Source organism: Fringilla coelebs (assembly GCF_963513975.1).
Source record: "Fringilla coelebs genome assembly, chromosome: 3".
Classification (NCBI taxonomy): domain Eukaryota; kingdom Metazoa; phylum Chordata; class Aves; order Passeriformes; family Fringillidae; genus Fringilla; species Fringilla coelebs.
Window position 1 is genome coordinate 7,579,999 of NC_140030.1, and position 21,323 is coordinate 7,601,321.

Sequence of the window (21,323 nt, forward strand, 5' to 3'; positions counted from 1 at the left end):
TGGCTTTAAAACTGGAACTGGTCTCGGTGATGTAATGTCCATATCATCAAGCTCACCACAATGAATGGATTTTAGTCAGTCTAAGGGCTGCTTCCCAGCATGACTACTTCTTTATTACCTCTTCCTGGTAAAAAAAAAAAAAAAAAAAAAAAACAACCAACAAAAACTGGAGCCAATGCCTATTAATCATATCCTTAATTTTGGTTACTCAGTGTTACTTGTTTTTCTCCAGTAAGAGTGATACATCCAAATCTGAAATCCGAGCCATGCATTGCTGCTTTTGATTGCAAAACCTATCTGGGCTTGAAAGAATTTTTCCAAACTCTTTAATTTTTGCATTTTGGTAACTCTTAAATGCTGTATTGGAGAATGGAGCCTCTTCCAAGGCAGCAGCCATCACAGATGGATCCACAAACAGATTTAAACCCCGAGTTTTGAGAAGGGTGACTAATCCCTCAGTGAAGTTGGGCATATTGCAGATGTTCAAGAACATCTGTTTATCTGCTCATGATCAGACTCACCTAGCACAGCTCTGCTGAACCTGCAAAGGTGGGTTCCTGCACAAATGAGACAGGCTTTCCAGAGCAAGCAGGACCAAACACAGCTGGTCAAGTGAATATGTTAGCATGCTGTGAAGATGCCACACAGGAGTTTTCCACAGGCTGTCCATGGATCTGGAGAGGCAGCAGGACATGGAGATCAACCCAATATTAACATGCATGCACTTTAAAAAGAAAGAAAACTGGAGCCTGAGAAAAAACTCCTCCCACTCGTAATAGGATGAGTCAGACTCTTGAGTCTGCGAATTTTCAAGAAAAATGGGGCATTCATTCTACTTTTTTCAGCCAAGAAAATATAAGACCTTGAGGTGTCAAAAGGACCAAATGGTTGGCCACAATTAAAGACTTCAGAAAGGGGATCACTGCCTTAAAATACTATTTCCAGCAGTACATACGAAGTAAATGTTTAGGAACTGGAACAGGACTGGTGGTAGCTGATCAAGAGACAAATTCTGTGGGATGCTTTGGCTCAGTGTAAACGCATCAGGAGCAGACCCAAATCTCGAAATTAAACCATCAGCAGAACCCTACTTTCCTTCCTGTCTTTTGAGGAGCAGCTGAAAGGATCAACTTAAGATCAATTTTCCCTTAAGGGAAGTAATTTACAAACAATTGACAGCTTGAGGAGGACACTCCTCCCAAGCAGAGGACAGGATTTTTCCCTAAAACAGCCAGCCTGATTTCCTGCTCAAGAACAAAAGAGGAAAGGTTACTTGCTGGAAGCTATGAATGTGAGGGGACAGAATGAAAGATGGAAGGAGTCAATTAACTAAGAAGAGAGAAATTTCATTCCTGCAATGAAAGCTGACAGATGTCTGAATCAGTGCTGTGGTTATCCACTTGTCTGCCAAAAGAGAAAGCAAATTTCAATGGAATGGCAGACAGGACACAAGCAGGAAGTAACTTCAACCTTTCAGGTGAGGCAACTGCCCAAATTCCTTCATGTTTTACCTAGGAGAGACTGCCTCAATCTGAAAAAGAGCCATTATCATAAGCAGGAGGGAGGGAAGCTCTCCTGGTTTTGGACAGTTTCTCATCCATTTTAAAGATTCTCCATTAGCTGTGGTTGATACAAACATCAGCTCCTTCACAGAGGGGCAGCTGCTAGAGGTGCCTAAGCCTCAGCTTCAGCCAAAATTAGCCATCCAGCAGCCTGTGAAGGATGTCTTCACGGAATATCAATGAGTCAGTCTGCACTCTGTGCAGTACATCAAACCCCAGGCATTTTCAACTAAGCCCATGCCCATTAAGTTTGATGTTCTCTTTAAAAGCCAGTGCAGAAGACTGTTAATAAAGATAGATTTTGTCCACTTTCTCTCTCATTTAGCAGCCTGGGGAAGTAATTTCTTTATCAGTGTAAAGTTGTCACACAGTTTCAGTTGGGGGCAACTGAAATACGCTGGATTTCTCTTCCCTGCCATGGCACACCAGTCTTGACAGAGGACAAAAGAAGTGAGTTAGGTCTAGATCCACAAGAGAAGAGGGAGAAAACCAAACTACAAATACTTAAGTATCCTTAAGACCAGCCAGTGTGAAGTTCAGCCAATAGAAACCAAAGACTGCCCTTAAACAAAAAGGTACAGAAGCAGAAGTGTATTTACATACACAGAAGAAGCTGAGGAGCAGGAACCCAAAACAATTAAAAGGTGAAGTTCCCTGCTGGTATTTGTAAAATGATAAATGGTCATCATCATATTACAAATAGTGGCAGAGAATTTCATGTTGATACAGCTGTATGTAAAGCATATGTCTTGCACAATGTCACTGAACTGGCTAGAAAGGAAATCTATATTTAAACATTAAAAGGATATGCAGAGAAGGCCAGCTTTACATTAAAAAAATATGTTTTACAGAAAGAGAGAGAGAAATTACTTACTATACAGTTCATTTAACTTTGGAAACTTCAGCAGTAGGTCAGAAAAGAGAAAATTATCTCAAAAGAAACCAATCACATTTAGAGACTGCAACCGAAGGATCGATTACAGATTTAATTACAGACCTGATAGTTACATTTAGAAACACTTGGTTTATTAATGTGAACTTAAATCATCTTATCACCCATGTATCTAGAATCAGAACTCTCATAAAATATATTAGACTCCAGTTTTGCAGGGATGGATTCAGAGTTGGCAAAGTTGATCAAATTAATAACATTTCTCAGGTTTGGAGGCTGAAGTGAGAATCCAAGGACAGCTTCAAATGTGGCTCCAAGAAGTCTCAGAAAACAAAGAAGATTTGGTGTGGCAATGACAGTTAAATGTTATTGTTTAATTTGCAGCAGAGTGGATCGTGGGCTGTAAGGCATTCAAGAAAAGAAGCAAAGAAGGTAACAGCTTTAGCATCACTCAGAAGATATCAGAATAAAGGAACAGTGATTTCAATCTACTTCTCTGTGAAGTCCTTGAGTTCATTTCTCCTTCCTATTCATTACAGCCCAAAAAAAGTTTTTTACTGAACATGAGGATATTCAAAAAGTGCCTAGACCTAGTCTGAAGCAAGGTCTGAACCTCACAAGCAGCAGGACTGGCCCATTTTCTAAAGACATTACCCAGCTGACACAGCCTGCAAGTCACTTCTTGCCCTTGGTCCCTAAAATAAAGTGTGGCATGCTTGCAAACTCCCAGGTTTCACATTACCTTCGTTTCTCAGGCTGTCACTGTGGCAATTTTGCAATATTCTTGAGTGACATCTGAATTAGTTTAAGAGGAACTTTATCAGTTTTGAATAAGTTACACTGGTTTTCATTCAAAGCAACTCCATGGAAACAAACTGAGATGCTACACATTTAAATCTCTTGAACTTTGCCCTTTTATTGTTAGGATTGTATTTTGGGGTTGCTTTTAACTAGTAGTTGGGCAAATAAGCAACTTCTTTAAGATCAGCTACTAAAGAAGTTGATATTACTGATATAAATACTTTACTTCTTCAAATAGCATCACAGAGCCTGCTAGTGCTATTTAAATTACTAGTTTCAGAATTTTTAATTACAATCACTGTGTGGGGTCATACTGCACTGTAAACAGCATTTCAAAACCAACTTGAACCTTGGTTTAGAGAAAGATCTTGTCCAGACTCACATTCAAATGTACTTTTTAATTATTTTTTTTAAATAGCTATTGTGTGCATACAAAAACAATTTTATATAAATCATTTTTATGGCTCTAAGGAATCCAACAATAGTTGGAGTTTTCTAGAAACAGCTGTAAAGTGATTTTAATTACCTCCTGCTGTTTTGAGACAAAAAGTAAAACACATAAAGTATCTAAAATTGAAGAACAACTTTCTGAAAGCAGGCTTTGTCCCACTTTAACTCAGCATTCTAAATGGGAACTACATTTCAATTTAAATTTAATAAGGTATGATATGTGAATTAAACAGCAAATGATATTTATTTAGCCTTCAGATTTGGATACTTATGGGTTTTATTACATACAAACAGATTTGCCTCTAAAAACATGTTCTTAATCATGAGCTACACGCATAATAAAGTAGTTTCTGCCCTGAATGTAAATGAAGCATACACAGAGTCACACCTATAGCAGGGATGCTTTGGAAGCCTGGTGTGCTCTGTAGAGAGGAATAACAGGGTCTGAGCCCCCCAGCTGCTGCTCATCCCACAGACCCAGCACTGCAGCTGCTTTAAAGGCCAGACACGGAAACCAGGATGAAACACAAGAGTCTTGCAGCCACCTGGATCTGCTGAAGGTCAGCTGTGCTACCTGGCATTGTCTGACTAGCACAGATTTCTGTGGATATCCCATCCCTTCCTGCAGTCCCAGCCATCTTCTGCTTCCCCCAACAGTGCCAGGGGTTACTACTCCTCATTGTCCAGCTCCACACTTTTATTTTTAAGCATTTGACTTAAGACTAGAATAGAGCACAGCCACAGCCTTGTCCTGATGGAAACGGGATGGAAAATGGTCATAGATGGTGAAGCAGAAGAGAGCCAGAAATGCACAGCTGGAGGGGGAACAGCTTCTTAAAGCCAGCTCTTCTGCTGGCAGGAACATGTACCCTGGAATAAAATGGATTTTTTACTGCATGTAATTCATATTCATTCACGTGCTAGATCTGGTCACAGATAAACAAACTAGAAGGGTCCATTATTTATATGGTGTAATAAATATTTATATGAGGACTCTGCTTCAAGTCTTATATACATCTGCATTAAGAGGGGGAAATCAAAACAAACTGGGTTGGATCACCTTCTGTCACTGCATTAGAATGAAAAATGCCAGGGAATGAGCACCTAAAGCATGGGCTCATTTGCTGAACTCCTTCCTCTGCTCTTCCATTATCAGATCCCATGAGTCAGAGAGTGCCACTGACCATCTGAGCTTCCTCGGGGCTTTGTAAACACATTCATTTTTCCTCTTTACAAGGGCACAGGAGACAACTTCTATGTTAAGTGACAGAGACATTTCAGTCTCAGCAGTCTCAGATTAATCCACACCCCAGGACCCAGAGCAAGGCTGAGTAGCCAGGGTTCCCACGATCTCACAGTGACTCCAAAACCAAGCCCAGACTCCTTCTACTCAGGATGAGCACTTAAATTGCTTTGAGCTTTTTGTATAAGTTTTGTAAATTGCTTTGGGCTTTGTGTGATGGAGAAAGACAGGGTCCTTGAGAAGGAATCCTGGCTCCTGTGTCAGAAGTCAGCTGAACACAACCATCTCACTCTCTGTGGTTCAGGGGGCAGTTACTGTAAAAATGAATAATGCGAACGAGTCAGGTGTCCTGAACATGAGCAAAGATATTGCTCCATTAAGCAACAAAAAGGGTAATCATTTTACATCCAAGATCTTCCTCCTCAGCCTCCTAATTAGATCACTACCTTGCACTCAGACACAGGTAGAAAAGGGCCATTTTTTAAATTACTTCTCTCAGAATAAACAAGCCACTTGGAGATGCAGGCAGAGGCAGCTGTAAACAGCAGGAAAAGGGGGCAAAGGGCTCACTTGGCTGAGGGATATTAATGGTTCATTGCTTGTAAATAGCCCTTTCCCCAGAGACCTCCCCATGCTCTGCGTATGCTCACTGCACATGCTGGCAGCAAAGTGGAGGCTTTATTAACAGAGCTGCAAATAAGGTCAAATTCTTTTAGGAGCTTTTCAGAGTTCCCAAGGCATTCAAGGAGGGCTCCAGCTGTTTGCAGGGGTTTCCCATTACAGTCAGAGACACAAGTTTCAGCATGTTTCCAGTTAAAAGAGGATCCTGACAGATTTTCACTTTAACGTGACAGCAATAGGATGGAGTTCTCCACCATAACTTTCTCTTCACAGATGCTAAGCACATTCCCATAAACATTATACAAAGAGAAAGCATGGCATGGCATGGCATGGCATGGCATGGCATGGCATGGCATGGCATGGCATGGCATGGCATGGCATGGCACGTGAAGGGTGACTTGGGGATCTTTCATCACCCAAAAGCAGCACACAATAGCTGGAACACGAGGATACCTCAGAAACCAGCTGAGCACCTAATGTGGAATCCAGGAAATTCACTGTTACTGTACTTTATCTCCTCAAGACTTCCACAGGAGTACAAGGTCTTGTTTTTCAAAGCAGAAACAACACAAAATTGAATTGGTTTACCTTACATATGCAATGCTCTATTAGGCCACCTCTCCTGCCCATCTTAGACCTCAGTTCTTTAAAATCCTCACCTGCAGAAGCTGTATATTTCTAAATTCAATCCAAAAGTGCACTTTGTCCACAGAAAGAAAAACGGAACCAAAATTTTTGAACTGTTTTTCATTAGAAGAGGAAGAAAATATAATCTTCACCTCTTTTGGGGCAAGTATGACTTCTTCACTCATCAAGTAGCTCAGGCTGCATGGATAAAAATAATCACTGCAAACTTGTGCAGGGCCCACTTCCCAGCAAAATGCCCTTCGCCAAGGCTCAGACTTGACACAAATCATCAATCCCATGAAATTCAAACAAAATAAATCTCCCATGTACAGAACATATTTGGGTTCTACCTTACAGGAACTGGATGTTGCTGCAAGGTCTGACTCATATGGTAATGTTTGTAAGATCAGCTTGTTGTGAATGTCTGGGATCAAAGGCTGCCACAAAGCAGCCCTCCCCTTCCATTGCAGGGCTGTGGAAACGTGCAGGGAAATGTTCTCCAGCAGGCAGAAGCTTTGATTTATAAATTGTGATGTTTCCGCCTGCTCCTGAAGGAACAGAGCTGCCTGCTGGGCTAGGCAGGTCTGTGAGAAGAGTAGTTTCTGAAGCAGGCTGGGGGACCCTGAATGCTGCTCCACAATCACTCATGGCAGCTGGGAGCACAACCTGCTCTTGTCCCTGGAGACAGCAATGGGGGGTTTGCAGGGTGCCATGGGGAAGCACAGTGTGAATGTGCTTTTTGCTGATTTGGGTTGGAGGAGGATCCCACACCAGTTTCTTCTGTGGGGCCAAGAAAAGTGTAAACTACAGCCAGAGCTCACCTTCCCATTCCTGCAGCACTGGAGCTCTGCCCCACTGGGTCAGCTCACACAGGCAGAGGAAGGGAAGGCTGTGATAATCAGAGGCTGCCTCATGCCAAAGGGGATCCCTGAGCTGTAGCTGAGGAAACCTAAAAAACCACTCCCAAACGTGAGTGGGATTTAAGGGCTGGAGCACGAATTGGCAATGACCCTCTGCTCACCCCCAATTTTAGTTAAGCTCACCCTGCCCCACAATTCACTCAGGATTTCAGCATGCAAGGAAACATCAACAGCCATAGTCTGTCTTTCACGCCACACACGGAGCCCAAATGGCTGGGAAAGCCCGGGGAAGTCACTGCTCCATGGTGAGTTCCTCACATCTCCTCCCCAGCCCTGCAGGGCATGCAGCCAGCAGACATTCCAGACACCCTTCCCACCCTCCCTTTGCTTTTATGGATAGGACATACCAACTCCCACAGCACCCCAGGAGCACCAAACTGACTTAAGATAATTGAGACCCCCAGCAATTCCAAACATGTGGATATTTGCTCCTGTCCAACAACTCTGTCATTTTTAGCATCTGTTCACAGCTTAAAACCTTGAGCTGGTTTTTTAGTGTAACGTTTCCTCAGCATTCCCACCCCTGACTTGGCATTACACTGAGCCTGCTCATGTAAGTAATTTCATTTAGGAGCTGACACTTGAGGAAGGCCCTGCCTCATCCCAGCAGCAGACTGTGTGCTTCACTCTAGGATCTGACACCTCATTTCCTTGGGCAAACATCCCAATTTGTAGAGCTCACAAGGCCAGTTTGAGAGCAGCAGGGCATACAGGTGCTGGAGATCCTATGGCACGTGCAGTTTTGCTGTCAGACCCCACTGCTTGTTCTCCCTGTCTGTGCCTGCTGTCCCATTTTCTGGTCCCACATACCCTGCTCTCAGCCAGTACCAGTTTCATGATTTTGCAGCTGGGAAAAGAAGAATAAAACTTTACCCTTTGTGGCTTCACATAGAGTTTTGTTTCATGCTGACATTGAAGAGTGGGTCCCTGGGCAGATGCTTGTCACTGGCAAGTGCCTGTTCCTGCCCTCTCAACAAAGACACCAGAGTGGGGTGCTCAGGTCTGCTCCAGAAACCCATCCTGTTCCACTGACTTGGCAAGTTCTCACCCAGCAGCCCAACCACCACAGCAACCAGACTCAGCCCATCCCAAACATCCCAAACACCACAGCAAAGAGGTCCAGGCTAGCCTGCCACACACTTGGCTTCTGGCAACTGGGGGACCACAGGAGCACATCCAGGAACACTGGTCACTTCAGGAGACCCTGCACAACTCAGCTGCGCTACAAGTGCTCAGATTTGCACAGCTTCACAAGCAAGACACTTGCCATGCTGCACAAATAACCTGACTGGCCTCATTCCACCTCTGGGTTTCTACTGACACCCATCATCTGAATATCATTTTGCTCACTTGACTGCTTCCATTTGAATAGCATTTAACTCCTTAAGGGCACTGGATCAGCAGCTGTGAAGCCAAAGATCCTCAGATACAGCTGAGCAGATCCCAGCACGGGCAATAGCAGCAGATCAAGGTTCCCTGTGCAGTTTCTTCTGAAGCCTTTCCCTCTCTGGAGGCAATTCCTTTGGGAAACCTGTTAATTCCCTCTCAGCTCTGCAGAGAAGAATTATGACTAATGCTGAGCACAGAATTTTGTACTGTGACTGTTGCTTTCTCTGCCACAGCCTAAAATATTCAAAGTCATTTCACATCAGCTCAAGTTCCAGTGAATGTTTTTCAATTATTTATCTTTAACTCATGACTGCAAGAGACCCTGATAGTCTGAGAGTAAAGAAGATACTTGAAGGTACTGTAAGCCAACCATAAGATCATGAAACTTAACAACTTGTTTTTTGAATTTGCTTTAACTTCAGTAAGTTTAAATGCAATGTCAAGGCTTCAGTGGCTGCAGATGGTACATGACATGTTCCTCCAAATTACAGGCAGAGGCTCAGTGGATGAACCACCACAAAGACAGAAAATTGAACAAGAAATTCAAGCACCTTCAATCATACGATCAGATGAATCTGTGAAAAGCCTGTGGCCTGGGAACTCAGCTAGGACATACAGCTGCACCTCAGTTTGGTGCTTATGATGAAGCTCACTGCTGGTTGACAAGGTACTACACATCAGGAGCACAACATGGCAGGTTGCACCTCCCAATCCTGCTTTTCTGACCAGGGTCTTTGCCAGCTCTGCTGTGATGGCAGTAAATGAAATCACCCTGCCCACATCAGTGTGTCATCAAGCCATTCCCCTGCTTACCAATCATGGGCATCCCTAGGTTTTGGTATGGGCACTCCAGGCTGCCTCCTTGTGTCCTCCCAAAGATAGCAGAGTAAATGGCTATCACCATGCTCTTCTTACAGCTCAGCCTCAGCTTGTCATCTTCACAGGCTACTTTACTCTTGTATTCATCTGGAAGCAAACAAACACTTCATTACTCAGCTGATCCAGGGGTGCTCCTCAGCTCCCAGCACAGCCTCAGCCTCAGCACAACCCCAGCCTTAGCCCTGCATTTGCTACAGGAGCACTCTTCTCTCCCATTACGTATTCCCTCCATGGCATTATCAAAACATTTTAAAATGTATTTTAACCCAGCACAAGTCAGTTCTGTTAAATAGCTTATATTTTCATTTTGCAGACAGATAAGCGAAGAGACATCACATTTGAGTGTTTTCTACACAGCAATATGGCAAGGGAAGGTAAAAGCCCATCTTTAGGACCCTATCTTATCCATGAAGCAGCCCTTTATGTGCCAGGCATTTATCCTATATCACAGCAGCTCAAATGCAATCATAATCATGCTCCATGGCTTGTTTTTCACAGCAGTTCTCCCATGGCAGATCCAATAGAAGCTATATTAAATGTAATAATTGTGGAAACTGCTCCTGCCTGTTGCAAACACAGATATGCAGAAGCTTGTCCCCAAATTCTTCTTGAAATGGGCACTCTTGCTCTTGTAAAGCTGCTACACACAGAACAATCACTCAGTTTGCATCTTTCAAGGAGACTGGATGGTCATTTCATAAGAAATCACATGTCATTCCCTTGTCTTTATTATTTGGATTATGGGAACCTCTAGAGGTCCCAACCTAGAACAGGCCCTTCCCATGTGTGCCTGCCAACATACCACAGAAAACAAAAAGTGTTCTGGAAAGCTGAGTTTTTAAAGCAAGACATTTACACATCTGAAAGAAAGAGGCCAAGACAATGCAAATGGCATAAAGAGACTAAAAGAACTGAAGTGTCTTGCCTATGGACACCCCAGGCAACTCAGAATATAACCTCAACTTCCCCAGCCTCTGTAGAGTGACCTTCTACTTTCTTGTGTTATTTACCATTTGAAATGTAGCCACAACAGCATCCAGATTGCTAAATGGGAAGGGTTTGTGCCCATGGTAAAATCCCGGGCATGATCAGTCATTTCCTCTTGAATGCTTCTACTTGTACCAGGTCAAAGTGGTGCCACAGAGCACATGAGCATCATTCAGTGCCTGGGGATGCCCCTGGCCCTGAGTTACTTACTGGCATAGACATGATTTTCGTCCTTCCCTTACACAGTTTTCTGTGTATAATATCCCCCCCACACACATATATATCTATATATATATATATAGCTATACATAGATATATATAGATATATATAGATATATATATATAAGGCATTCAGCACTTAATGCGACATTTTTTACTGTATTGTAACTCTTGGTGCAAGAATCATTTTTTCTTATTAGAGATTGAGGGTGAGCTTTCCAAGGTGAATCATAAAAGAATTTAGGTTGGAGAACTTTTCAGGAGGTCATCTGGTTAAATCCATGTTAAAAGAAGGGTTAATTTCTACCTTAGATTAGATTTTTCCAGAAGAAACTGTACGGAGAAAACATGTATTATACCAAAAGAGAAGCATGCTGATTTAAAAGAAACATCTGAGAACAAAATGACTTTTCATGCTCAGCTTGAAAATTCCTACTTGAAGCCAAAAAATAGCCTCCTCAAAATAGCCAATTACCTGGTGATGAGAGCATCAACTGGAATGTGAAAACCCTGTTCAGAACTGCCAGTCCAGCTGAGAAGCTTAACCTTGGACCCTATTCCAGTACATAATTTTCCTTCACACTTTGCAGCCTTTTTACAAAAATCTCTGAACAGTTCTAGTTTTTATCCTGCTGCAGAGAAACTTTCAAACCTCTAAAATATTTAGTGAATGTGAAAACACTTTCTGATCCACCTCTCTAGATGAAGACACAATTAACGCCTCACTCTTTTTATGGAAGAGTCTGTGCAAAGAGCAGACATCCCTCAACAGCTACAGGGATAAACCCACAACCACTGAATGTATGAAACAGGGCTGGATTCAGAAATAAAAGTTTGCACCTTCAGAGTAAGTAAAGAGAGAGAAACCTCATACACCTGTGAAGAATTAATGATGGACTAAATAGTGTCAGGTTAATTGTTGGACTTGATGATTTCAGAGGGGTTTTCTAATCCAAATAGTTCTGTTATTCTATGTCCATTTTATCTATGTAGGTATTTTATCCAAAATCACCATGAAAGCATCTGAAAGATATACTGAACATGCCAAGGGGTTTCATCTTCACCTATAATTGTCTCCCACAGGAATTTTGTTTCTTCTGTAAGGGAAATTAAATTTTGATTTAATTTCCTTTAACCTTCCTATACAGTAGAAAACAGAGTATAGTAAAACTTTATCCATTTAACAGAATTTATTTTTTCCTTAGAGAAAAAACATGGATTCAGGCTAAAAGCACAGAGACACAAACTCTCCAATAAGACAAGTTATACATAATTTATGTTAAACCACTGTCACAGAAAATAATACTTGTGTCTGGCTGAAGTGGTTGAAAAATGAAATAGGTGATTACGTTTAGAAAAATAATAATTTTTAGGTCCCTAATGAGAGGGTCCACTGTGAATGTCTCTTTTCTTACATGTACTAACTCAATTTCCTCTTTCAATTTGGTTATTATCAGCTACATCTCCCAATTAACAAGTATAACTGCTTAACCACACATCCTATGGTCTCATTTAAGGTCGTTAGAATATTTATTAAATTCTGCTGACCATTCAAAGTCAGGGCTTGTCATTTGGAAACTTGCCTGGGATTTAAAACCAGAGAATATTGCACAGAGCACAGTAAATACTAGGAAGGACAGACATCCACACCTTTCCTGAAGATCTGTCCAGCAGTCATGAGACAATCAACAACAATTTGCTCCAGTTCCTAAAGGGGCTAGAAGAGAGCTGGAGAGGGACTTTTCACAAGGACATGCAGTGAAAGGACAAGGGGGAATGGCCTTAAATGGGAGGAAGGCATTGGATGTTAGGAAAAACATGAGGGTAGTGATGGACTGGAACTGAGAAGCTGTGCCAGCCCCATCCCTGGAAGTGCTCAAGGCCAGGCTGGATAGGGCTGTGAGCAACCTGGGATAGTGGAAGGTGTCCCTGACGATAGCAAATGAGTTGGAACTAGATGGTCTTTAAAGTCCTTTCCAACCCAAACTGTTCTGTGATTCCATGATCCTATGAACAACAAAATATTGCCTCTCACACCCACAGTACTTATCCTCATAGCTACCCTGGGAAGTCCTGTTCAGGTCTTATGGGGAAAGCTGCCTGTGGGAAAGCTCAAGAAATCAGGCTGGGAGGTGAACACAAGTGCAGATTCCTTGGGAACAAGGGGAGCATGTGGGTGATGTGTTCCTGGCACACTGCAGTGTGGAATAAGAGGGTTGTGCCACCTGAAAAAGGTGTTACCTCACAGTCACTGAATTCTGCCCCAGGAAACACCTCCTGGACCTGCCAGTTCCCAAGGCTCTGGGTAAGTCCACACTGGCTAGGGTTGCAGTTACCTGAGCAGGCACAGAGAGAAAAGAAAGGAAAAAATAAAGCATGACATGCACAGTAGCACTTCAGTCTCCCAAAAGGTTCCCTTAAGCTTGACCACAGGAAAACAGGGAGCCTCAGTGTTTCTGGGCAACCTGAAAGAAATCTGCATAAACACACAGATAGGAAGTGATGCAATGGAGGACACAAGTCCCTGAAAGTATTTTGTGCTTCATAGCATTGTCACCTCCATTTTAGCCAGGATGAACCCAAGTCAGACACTCACAGCTCCCAGGCACTGGATGACAGTAAGGACTGATATTAAAAAATACAGAGCTAAGCATCATCCATATATTTACTGGTACTTCACCCCATGATAGCCTTACATAAATATTGAAAAGAAGCGAGGCAGTGTAAGTGACATAAGAGAGCTGGGACTGGGAACAAAAATGCATTTTTCTCTCTCACTCTCCCAAGCAGAACTGGCCTCCTACAGATCACTCACAATCTGGTCCTAAGCCTACTCTAACTGTTACAGTCTGGATATAATTCAGGCCAAATGCAAACATTTGTATTAGTGGGTTTCATGTTTCACCCTGAAAAATTAAACACGCTTAAATGGCCTCGGAAAGGTGGCAGTGATATTCAGCAAATGGCTTACTCCACTCTAATCCCCCATGCAGTCATTTGTAGGGCAACAGAGATTTACCATGATTAAGATATTTGCTAAGGATAATATCCCTTTTATTACTGCCTGGTTTCAGAGACACTGGCTTAAATATAACTCAGTAGAGAGAACCCAAGGAGGGAACAGCTGCAGGCTTTTCTAGACACGTTTTTAAAGGTCATTATATGACACAATTGTAACTTAGCCCAGACAATTACAGGAAAACAATTAAAAGTTTCTAATAGAAAAATGGTCTCTCTCAAACAGTAACATCAATAAGAAGACCTTTAGTAATTATTGGATGTATACAATAATATTAACCTGTATGACCATTAGCAATTACATTTATCCAGTATCTTAAGAATGCTTTCCCTTATGGCTCACAAGAGTTTCCTGAATTATCTTGATTTGGAATCTCAAAACTAAATGTCAATTGCCTCAATCTCTGTGAGACCTTAGACTCCTAAAGCTCCTAAAGATATTTTGCTTCTAACAAAATGATGAAATACATCAATGCCAGAGGTTCACCTTGCCTAAAATTATATTTTTGAACAGAACTTGTGGAAAAAATTATGAAATTTGCTATTCCAAGTATTCATACTTCACTTAATCAGTGCATAATAGCTGACCCTATTTCCCAGATCAAAGAGCTGGAAATACATGTAAAGAGAAATCTGTTTTCTTCACAAAATCCTAAAGGATTTAAATCTCAGAATTGAGGATCTGAGCAAAGTGAATTTGTAGGAAACAAAGATGCTTTTCCCCAATTCTTTATCAGGACAGGATTGTTTCCCATAGAAGACTCTCTTATATAGATTATAACTGTTAAATTAGCATGACTGCACCCAAGATGTCACTTCGGAACCAAACTGGACATCATCTTAGCCGGTAATTTCTCTTTAACCCAAGTTTTGCCTCACTCACATTCATCCCAGCTTTGTTATATGTCTCTTCATACCACCCAAAAGAAAAAACATTTTTTCCCTTGAAACTCGTAACTCTTCGTTATACCCACCCATTCCACCATCACCTAATTCCCTTTAGCTGACAAATAGCTATATTTAACTACTGGATGGTGGTTTGTGCTGATCTGTGAAAAAGGGCACAGGGAGAACTCTCTTCCAGCCATTCTCTCCACGAGTAAAGGTGGGCACACCTCCAATGTTTCGTGTCACTCTTCCCTCCTCCAGCCCCTATGACACCTGTCAGGCATGGATTGATTGTAAAGTGGAACAGATGAGATGCACAAGTGGAATACACAACCTTTAGGCACCAGTTAAAATTCAACAAACTTTTATTATGGACACTGGAAACCATCCCCGAATAATAAAGATGGTGATAACTCATGTGGTGAGATTTTGGTGATTTCAGCACATGTCTGGGCAGAATACTTACATTGCAAAGCCACCACAGCAATTTTTTGTGTCAGCCTAAAGAGAGAAGCCAAAGTAAGAGTTAACCATGGAAATGTGAACTTTTTACTGTGGACGTAGTTACTCCAAACCATAATTCACTGAGACCCTGAGAACAGAAAGCACCTCTGGAGAATGTCTGGGCCAACCCCCATGTTCAGACCAGAATTAACTGGAGCAGCAGGTGGCTGAGGGCCATATCCACTCAAGCTTTTAACATCTGCAAGGATTGAGACTTCACAACTTCCTTGAGCAAGTTGTTCCAGCAATCCTGTTAGCCATGTGAGAGATGAGTATAGTGAGTACCTGTTTCCATCTCTTCTGTGGGAACTGAGAAAATGAGTTTCCAAGACAGTAAACCTATTAAAAAATAGGGCAGACACCTCTAAGCAGCATCCCTGAATAAGAGTGCTGCGCACAGGACTGCCCATGAACAACTCATCCTGGAGATATCCATCCAATATTCCTCCTAGTAATCGTTACCCCTGTTTTTATAGTTTCTTTTTTCTCCGCAATCAGCTAATTTCCAGGCACTTTTGTAAAATATAGAGAATACTTTCAGGATTAGATAGAACTAAGTCCATCCCAAAATTAAAATGAGGGAGTGCAGCTCAAAGCAGTGAGAGCAAAACTGCCTTGGACATCATTCACTGCTACTACACCCTGCAGAGAAGAAAAAATTGTATTAAAGAGTATTTTCTAGTCGATGCACCACTTCAAAGCTTTCCCCCATGCTTCTATTCCTATGTTATATATTTACTTATTTTTCATTTGAAGAAAGCATCTATTATTCCAGTATTTTATCCTCTTTTGTGCTTTGAAAGATATAAGCAAGTTCTGGCCTTCAAGATCCTGAATGTAAATCATAGATTCATAGGCTCCTTAAATGGTTTGGCTTGGAAGGGACCTTAAAGATCATCCCATTCCAACTCCCTGTCATGGACAGGGACACCTTCCACTGTCCCAGGTTGCTCCAAGCCCTGTCCAACCTGGCCTTGACCACTTCCAGGAATGGGGCAGCCACAGCTTCTCTGGGCAACCTGTGCCAGTGTCTTTACACACTCAGTGTGAAGGATTTCCTCCTAATATCCAATCTGAGTCTACCCTCCTTTAAAGAGTAGATTTAGATTAGATCTGTGGTTTAAAGCCATTTAGATGAGATCTGTGGATTAAAGCCATTCCCCCTCATCTTTTCAGGAGGCAGTCAACAAAGGTCAGAAGTTTCTCCCGGTGACAAAATCCTACTATTTAGACCAGTTCACATTGCTATGGCTCCTTTCCTTTCTGTTTTCTTCTAATTTTAATTATGACATGTACTTCATATCCCGAGTTCCAGAGCTTCCTCCTATTCCATGTGACCCTGCTACTAATGAGAACTTTCTGTTCATATCAGGATTTGAATAAATCCATATCAATCTAGCCAGCATTCCCCTAGGCAGGGTTGGGTGGAGAAAACCTTTCCAGGACAAAAAAGTCTCCAGGGTCCTGGAGTACAGCCCTCGCTATCACTCCCCCACAAGCATTTTACTGTGGGCTACCTGGTGACTCCTTCATTTCAAAGGAATCCAAAAAGGATTTTACCTTTAATGTGGAGCATTAAAAAAAGTCAGTGTCACAAATTCATATATTTGCATGCAAATATCTTTTAACATTATTTCAGTTCAATTTTCCCCTTGAGAAAAATTTTGTGAAGATGGTCTCATTTAATTTTTAAGAACTGAAGTTCACCACCCTCAGCAGCCTGGTGTGCACCGCTTACTTCTACAGGAAATAATCTGAAACTCTGGAAGATACAATTCGGATCACAGTCCAGAATTATATTAAACAGGCAACCTGCTCACCTCAAAAGTACCCTGAAAACTCAAGAGTGCCAAGTTTTGGAGGTCTGAAACCCTTTAGACAAGTAAGAAGATTGTTCTTTGCAAACGACCTTGTCAGATTCCCTTAAAATTACACTCCTGATGCACCTATCCAATTTGCAGTGTTTAAAAGGCACCTCTCCCCACTGTCACTTTCATTAGTCTGAAGTAGTTGTCCTTTTATATTCTGCTATGAAAAGGCTGGCAGTGCAGCAAATTAACTGCTACATTTCATTTCCAAAGTAGAGGTCAGATGCACCTAGTTGTACTTTCGTGTTGGAAAAAGAGAGGTATATGGTTATCTAAGGAGAAAAAAAAAAAGAAAAAATCAAAATATGTGCACTAGACTATGAGATAGGAGTTAAAAATAACACCTGGGAGCCCAGGACAAATTTAATTCTCTTCCCATTTCTTCCATTACTGAAATTGGGCTGATTTTCTGAAGCAGCTACAGCTTACTGGTGCTCTGCTGCCTAAGCCTCTGCCTCACCATTTGTTCATCCTGCTTCCAAAGACCTGCTGGCTAAAGTTCAGTGAGATTTGACAGAAATATCAAGATGACAAATGTAGTGAAGTCCCTTTATATTTTTTAAGAACTGGTAGCCAATTTCAGAAGAGAGCCAAACCAGCACCAAAGCTGGTTGCAATCATTGCACTGTCCCACCAGTCGACCAGCATGGATTTATGACCTGTCAACCAGCCAACTAATAAACTGTAAACTGTAAACTTGGCCAGCTATCATGGACTTAAATCAGGACTAGCAACACTATAGGAGGCAACATGGGAAGCACAGCCAAAATGTTGTACTCCAATGAAAAGATGAGAGAGATGGAATAAGGAAAAGTAGCTTAAAGACATATAAGGAAAAATACTTAATTAGCACCACTCCTCACAGCAGTTTTGTTCTGCTCTTCTAGTGATTGTATAAATCTGGAGTGATGTTGCTAAAGTTATCAAGATAGCTGAAAGGGAGAACTTAGTCTTATATCATGAAAACAGTCTTCTCCAGATGTTAAAATAATGGTGATAATAATTCTGACACAGGAACATTAAAAGGATACCTAATTGATACTTTTACATATAACTCACTGCATTGCCTAGGGAATACAATATGGGAAAATGAGTTCCACTAGATTAAAAGCTAGTTCACTACTGTCCTAAATAATTAACTACACAGTATTCCTTCAATGGCTTTGCCTAAGAAGAAAAAAAAGAATGTAGCTGAGAGAAAAACAGCAACCAAATTGCTAAAATTCATCATGGATGCTTTAGAGGTCCCAGTTCACAGATACATGAATAGGTGACAACTTCCAGTGCCTTTGAAGTAGTCAGAAAAATCAGTGTGCAAGTTAGAAGAGCTTGATACACCATTAGTATGATAAAACATTGAAACTATCAGGAGATACCTGTTTTGAAGATGTGTAGTTAATTTGCAAACCAAGTGTAGGACAGATATTGAAAAAATAATGAGGAAATGCACAGTAATGGAAAGAGTTTATTACCATGACAGTACCGTGGAGAAGATTTACTCTTCTTTGCCTTTTTTCTCTTTCTTTTTTTTCCCTTTTTTTTTCCTTTGTTTTTCTAAAAGACATCTAATTGTGGAGAACAATTGATCTATATTTTCAGTCTTGAATTAGTCCATATATAGGACCTCCTGCAGAAGCGCTGTATGAATTTACTTCTCTGTTCTGTGAGTCCTACACTCACAGTTTAACCTGTGGAGTAATACAACAGATTCAAACTTCCACAGAAGTTAACTTTTGCAGCATCGCGGCTTGCTTCTAAGAATATGGTTTTGGGGACACACTTCTCATCTCAGTTCTTCACCAGTGCATCAGAAAATTAGAAAATTCTCAAATCTGTCATTCAGAGCTTGCAAACCTCTACCAGAGTAGAGGGATTTAGACTTGTGGGCTTTGTTTTCACGACTTGGCTTCCCTGTGTTCTGGTTAATCGCTCCAAGGACACTCCTGGATCTCCTGAGAAGACTCCCTGGTCACTTTGCCCCTGCCAGCAGCCAAAGCCATTTCTGACACCTGCAGGACCAGCCACCACACAGCCTCTGCCCTCAGCACAGAAAGGCACCACAGGCACCACAGTTCCCAGGATGGGCTGGACCTCCTGAGGAACACAGGGAGCTCCTCCTGGCACTGCTGAGGACTCACCTAGCCCAGCACTGAAAGTCTAACCCTTCCTTTTCCTTCACTTAAAATTCGTAGCTTAGAAAAGGGCATTGTTATCCCTGGTTTGTTGGGGGTTCTTCCCTGACCCACAGAAAACTTAAATGACAGTAGACAAAGAGGATCTGTAAAAGTCACAGCTCTGGCATTTATACAATTTAGGCAGATTTCAGAATTTGTCTTTTTTAGTGGTTCACATCTGGACACTGGAAAACTGATCCAGCAAAGGGAATCCTTACATTTACATGTAGGAAACACCATGGTTTTCACTGCCTCCTTACTATGTCAATCAGAACTGATTGTGTTTGAAAGAAAAATGGGATTTTTTTTTTTAACTCTCCAAGGTCCAGCAGCAGTTTCATTCTCTGCCAAGAGCAGGAAATTATGATTACAATAAAAATACTGTAATATAATTACGTTTCTGATAATATCATATTTCCATTTATTATATTAGTTAATATATTGTATTAATATTGAAATCATATTTATAATTAAACTGAAAACAATCTCTGCATTTGCTGACACTGGAATCACATATTTCTGTTAATCCTCCTCTTGGCAGTCGAGTGATTAATGTGCTACAGAGATAGGGCTATTTGACAGCTCCTGAAAATCTCTGTGCATCAACAGCTTAAAACAATATTAATCATTAGCATTAGCATTTCTCTGGCCACAATTGTGGTCTGATAGATCTGCCCTCTGTTATTTACAACATTCCTTTATTTACACCTTTTCATCACCACAGTGGTTGCTGCCTGAGGTTTTATTGCCCTTATAAATTTCCACTCCCTGCATCACCTTAACAGTTTTGAAATAATACAGATAAGCAAGAGAGAGCTGGTGAATGCAGGAGGCAAAAGGCTCCTTCTGTTGCCTCAGTGGCTGGGCCAGGGGGATGTGCCCATTAAACATCCCCAACTCCATCATGCTGCTTTGGGAAGCCTGGCCCACCAAAAAGCAATGCAGCAAACAATACAGTGAACTTCTCTTGCCACCAATAAACCTGTCTGATGAAGGAGATTAATGCTTTTCTGAAAGGGTTGATGACCACTGAATTACCAATCTATCCTGGCACTAAAATCAATCACCAGCATTAAAGCGGCCAGGAACACTTTTAGGTCCTTCTTTGCTTTCATCTTAAACTTCCACAAAACCCCTGTACTTTCTATAGCTCCCTGCTCTTCTCACAGCATTTTACAAATTCTGTCTAGGGAATGCAAGCCTTGAGGATGTGTGATGAGATGTGGCTTTTCAGGCTGTGTTCACTGAATTTAACAGAAAAGAAGCAATCCCTAGGCAAGCAAAGCCAACGGCAAAGACCACACAAGAGTCAATACTAAAGGAATGGGCTGTAGGAAAATTAAAAGATGAACAAAAAGCACTCACTGCAAACCTAGGTGGTCCTTCCAAAATGTCCTTTCTATACTTTTCAGCCAATTCAGCTGAAATCTGATGAGCAGACCTGACCGTTTCACCAAAAGACATGAAATCACAACATGGAGCAGGACTCTTCGCCATTCTTTGATAGCTGGAATAGCTCTGGCAACACTAATGGCATTCTGCTGTTTGCCCTCGCAAAAAAAACTTGCACATCTTCACCATAAGACAGACACTCCTGGGACACAGAATGGCAGTGCTGTCACTGTATGATATAGAGCAGAAATTTGAAGATTACACTTTAATCAGAAGGTGATCTAAATGGGTTAATTCTTAATTGCTTTTTAAATTCTTTTGCTTTCTAGTTAAAGCTGCCTAGGGCTGCTAAGAAAAATAAAGTCATCTGAGTAAGATTTTGGTAAGGACTTCAGGATGGTCATTCCCATGTTTGAAAAACAATCATTGACTTTTCACAAGAATTAATTTGGCTTCTTACATTTTTATCTTACATTTTATCAAATCCATGGTGAACAGAATTAAAACGTGTGTCCAGTTGATTCTCAGCCCAAAGGTTTTCCAATAAATCAAAGCTACAGGTTCCAAACCAGGACGAAGTGACCTCCCTTATCCCCTTTCCTCCTCCTAATGCCTTGCAAACTTTTGGCACTTCACCCTTTGCCAGCAAACATTTCCTTCCCAGATACATTGCTCAGAGCCTTGATGTTCCTTTCCCAAATAAGTTTTTGTATTGTTACAGAGGGATTTGAGCTGAAATTGGAGCCCAGGTCACAATCCAGGCTTTCTGAAACTTCAAAGGCTTCAGGCTTGCATTTGTGAATAGAAGGCAGAGCAGCAAAGTTTGGATTTACACTTTGTTACATCACTGAGATGATTAGTACAGAGCAGCTTCATATTCACCATCCTT

The 21,323-nt window shown here is 41.5% G+C and overlaps 1 protein-coding gene across 2 annotated transcripts in view; it reads right to left on the reverse strand.

The window, feature by feature from the left end:
• EVA1A (eva-1 homolog A, regulator of programmed cell death) overlaps window positions 1–21,323 on the reverse strand; it is a gene marked incomplete at its 5' end in the record, with an annotated part of 201,876 nt that overhangs the window by 108,948 nt on the left and 71,605 nt on the right. For both annotated transcript variants that reach the window (XM_084201574.1, XM_084201575.1), the window contains one exon: window positions 9,319–9,471. In XM_084201574.1, coding sequence (XP_084057700.1) covers window positions 9,319–9,471 — 153 coding nt within the window. The remainder of the gene's footprint in view (window positions 1–9,318; window positions 9,472–21,323) is intronic.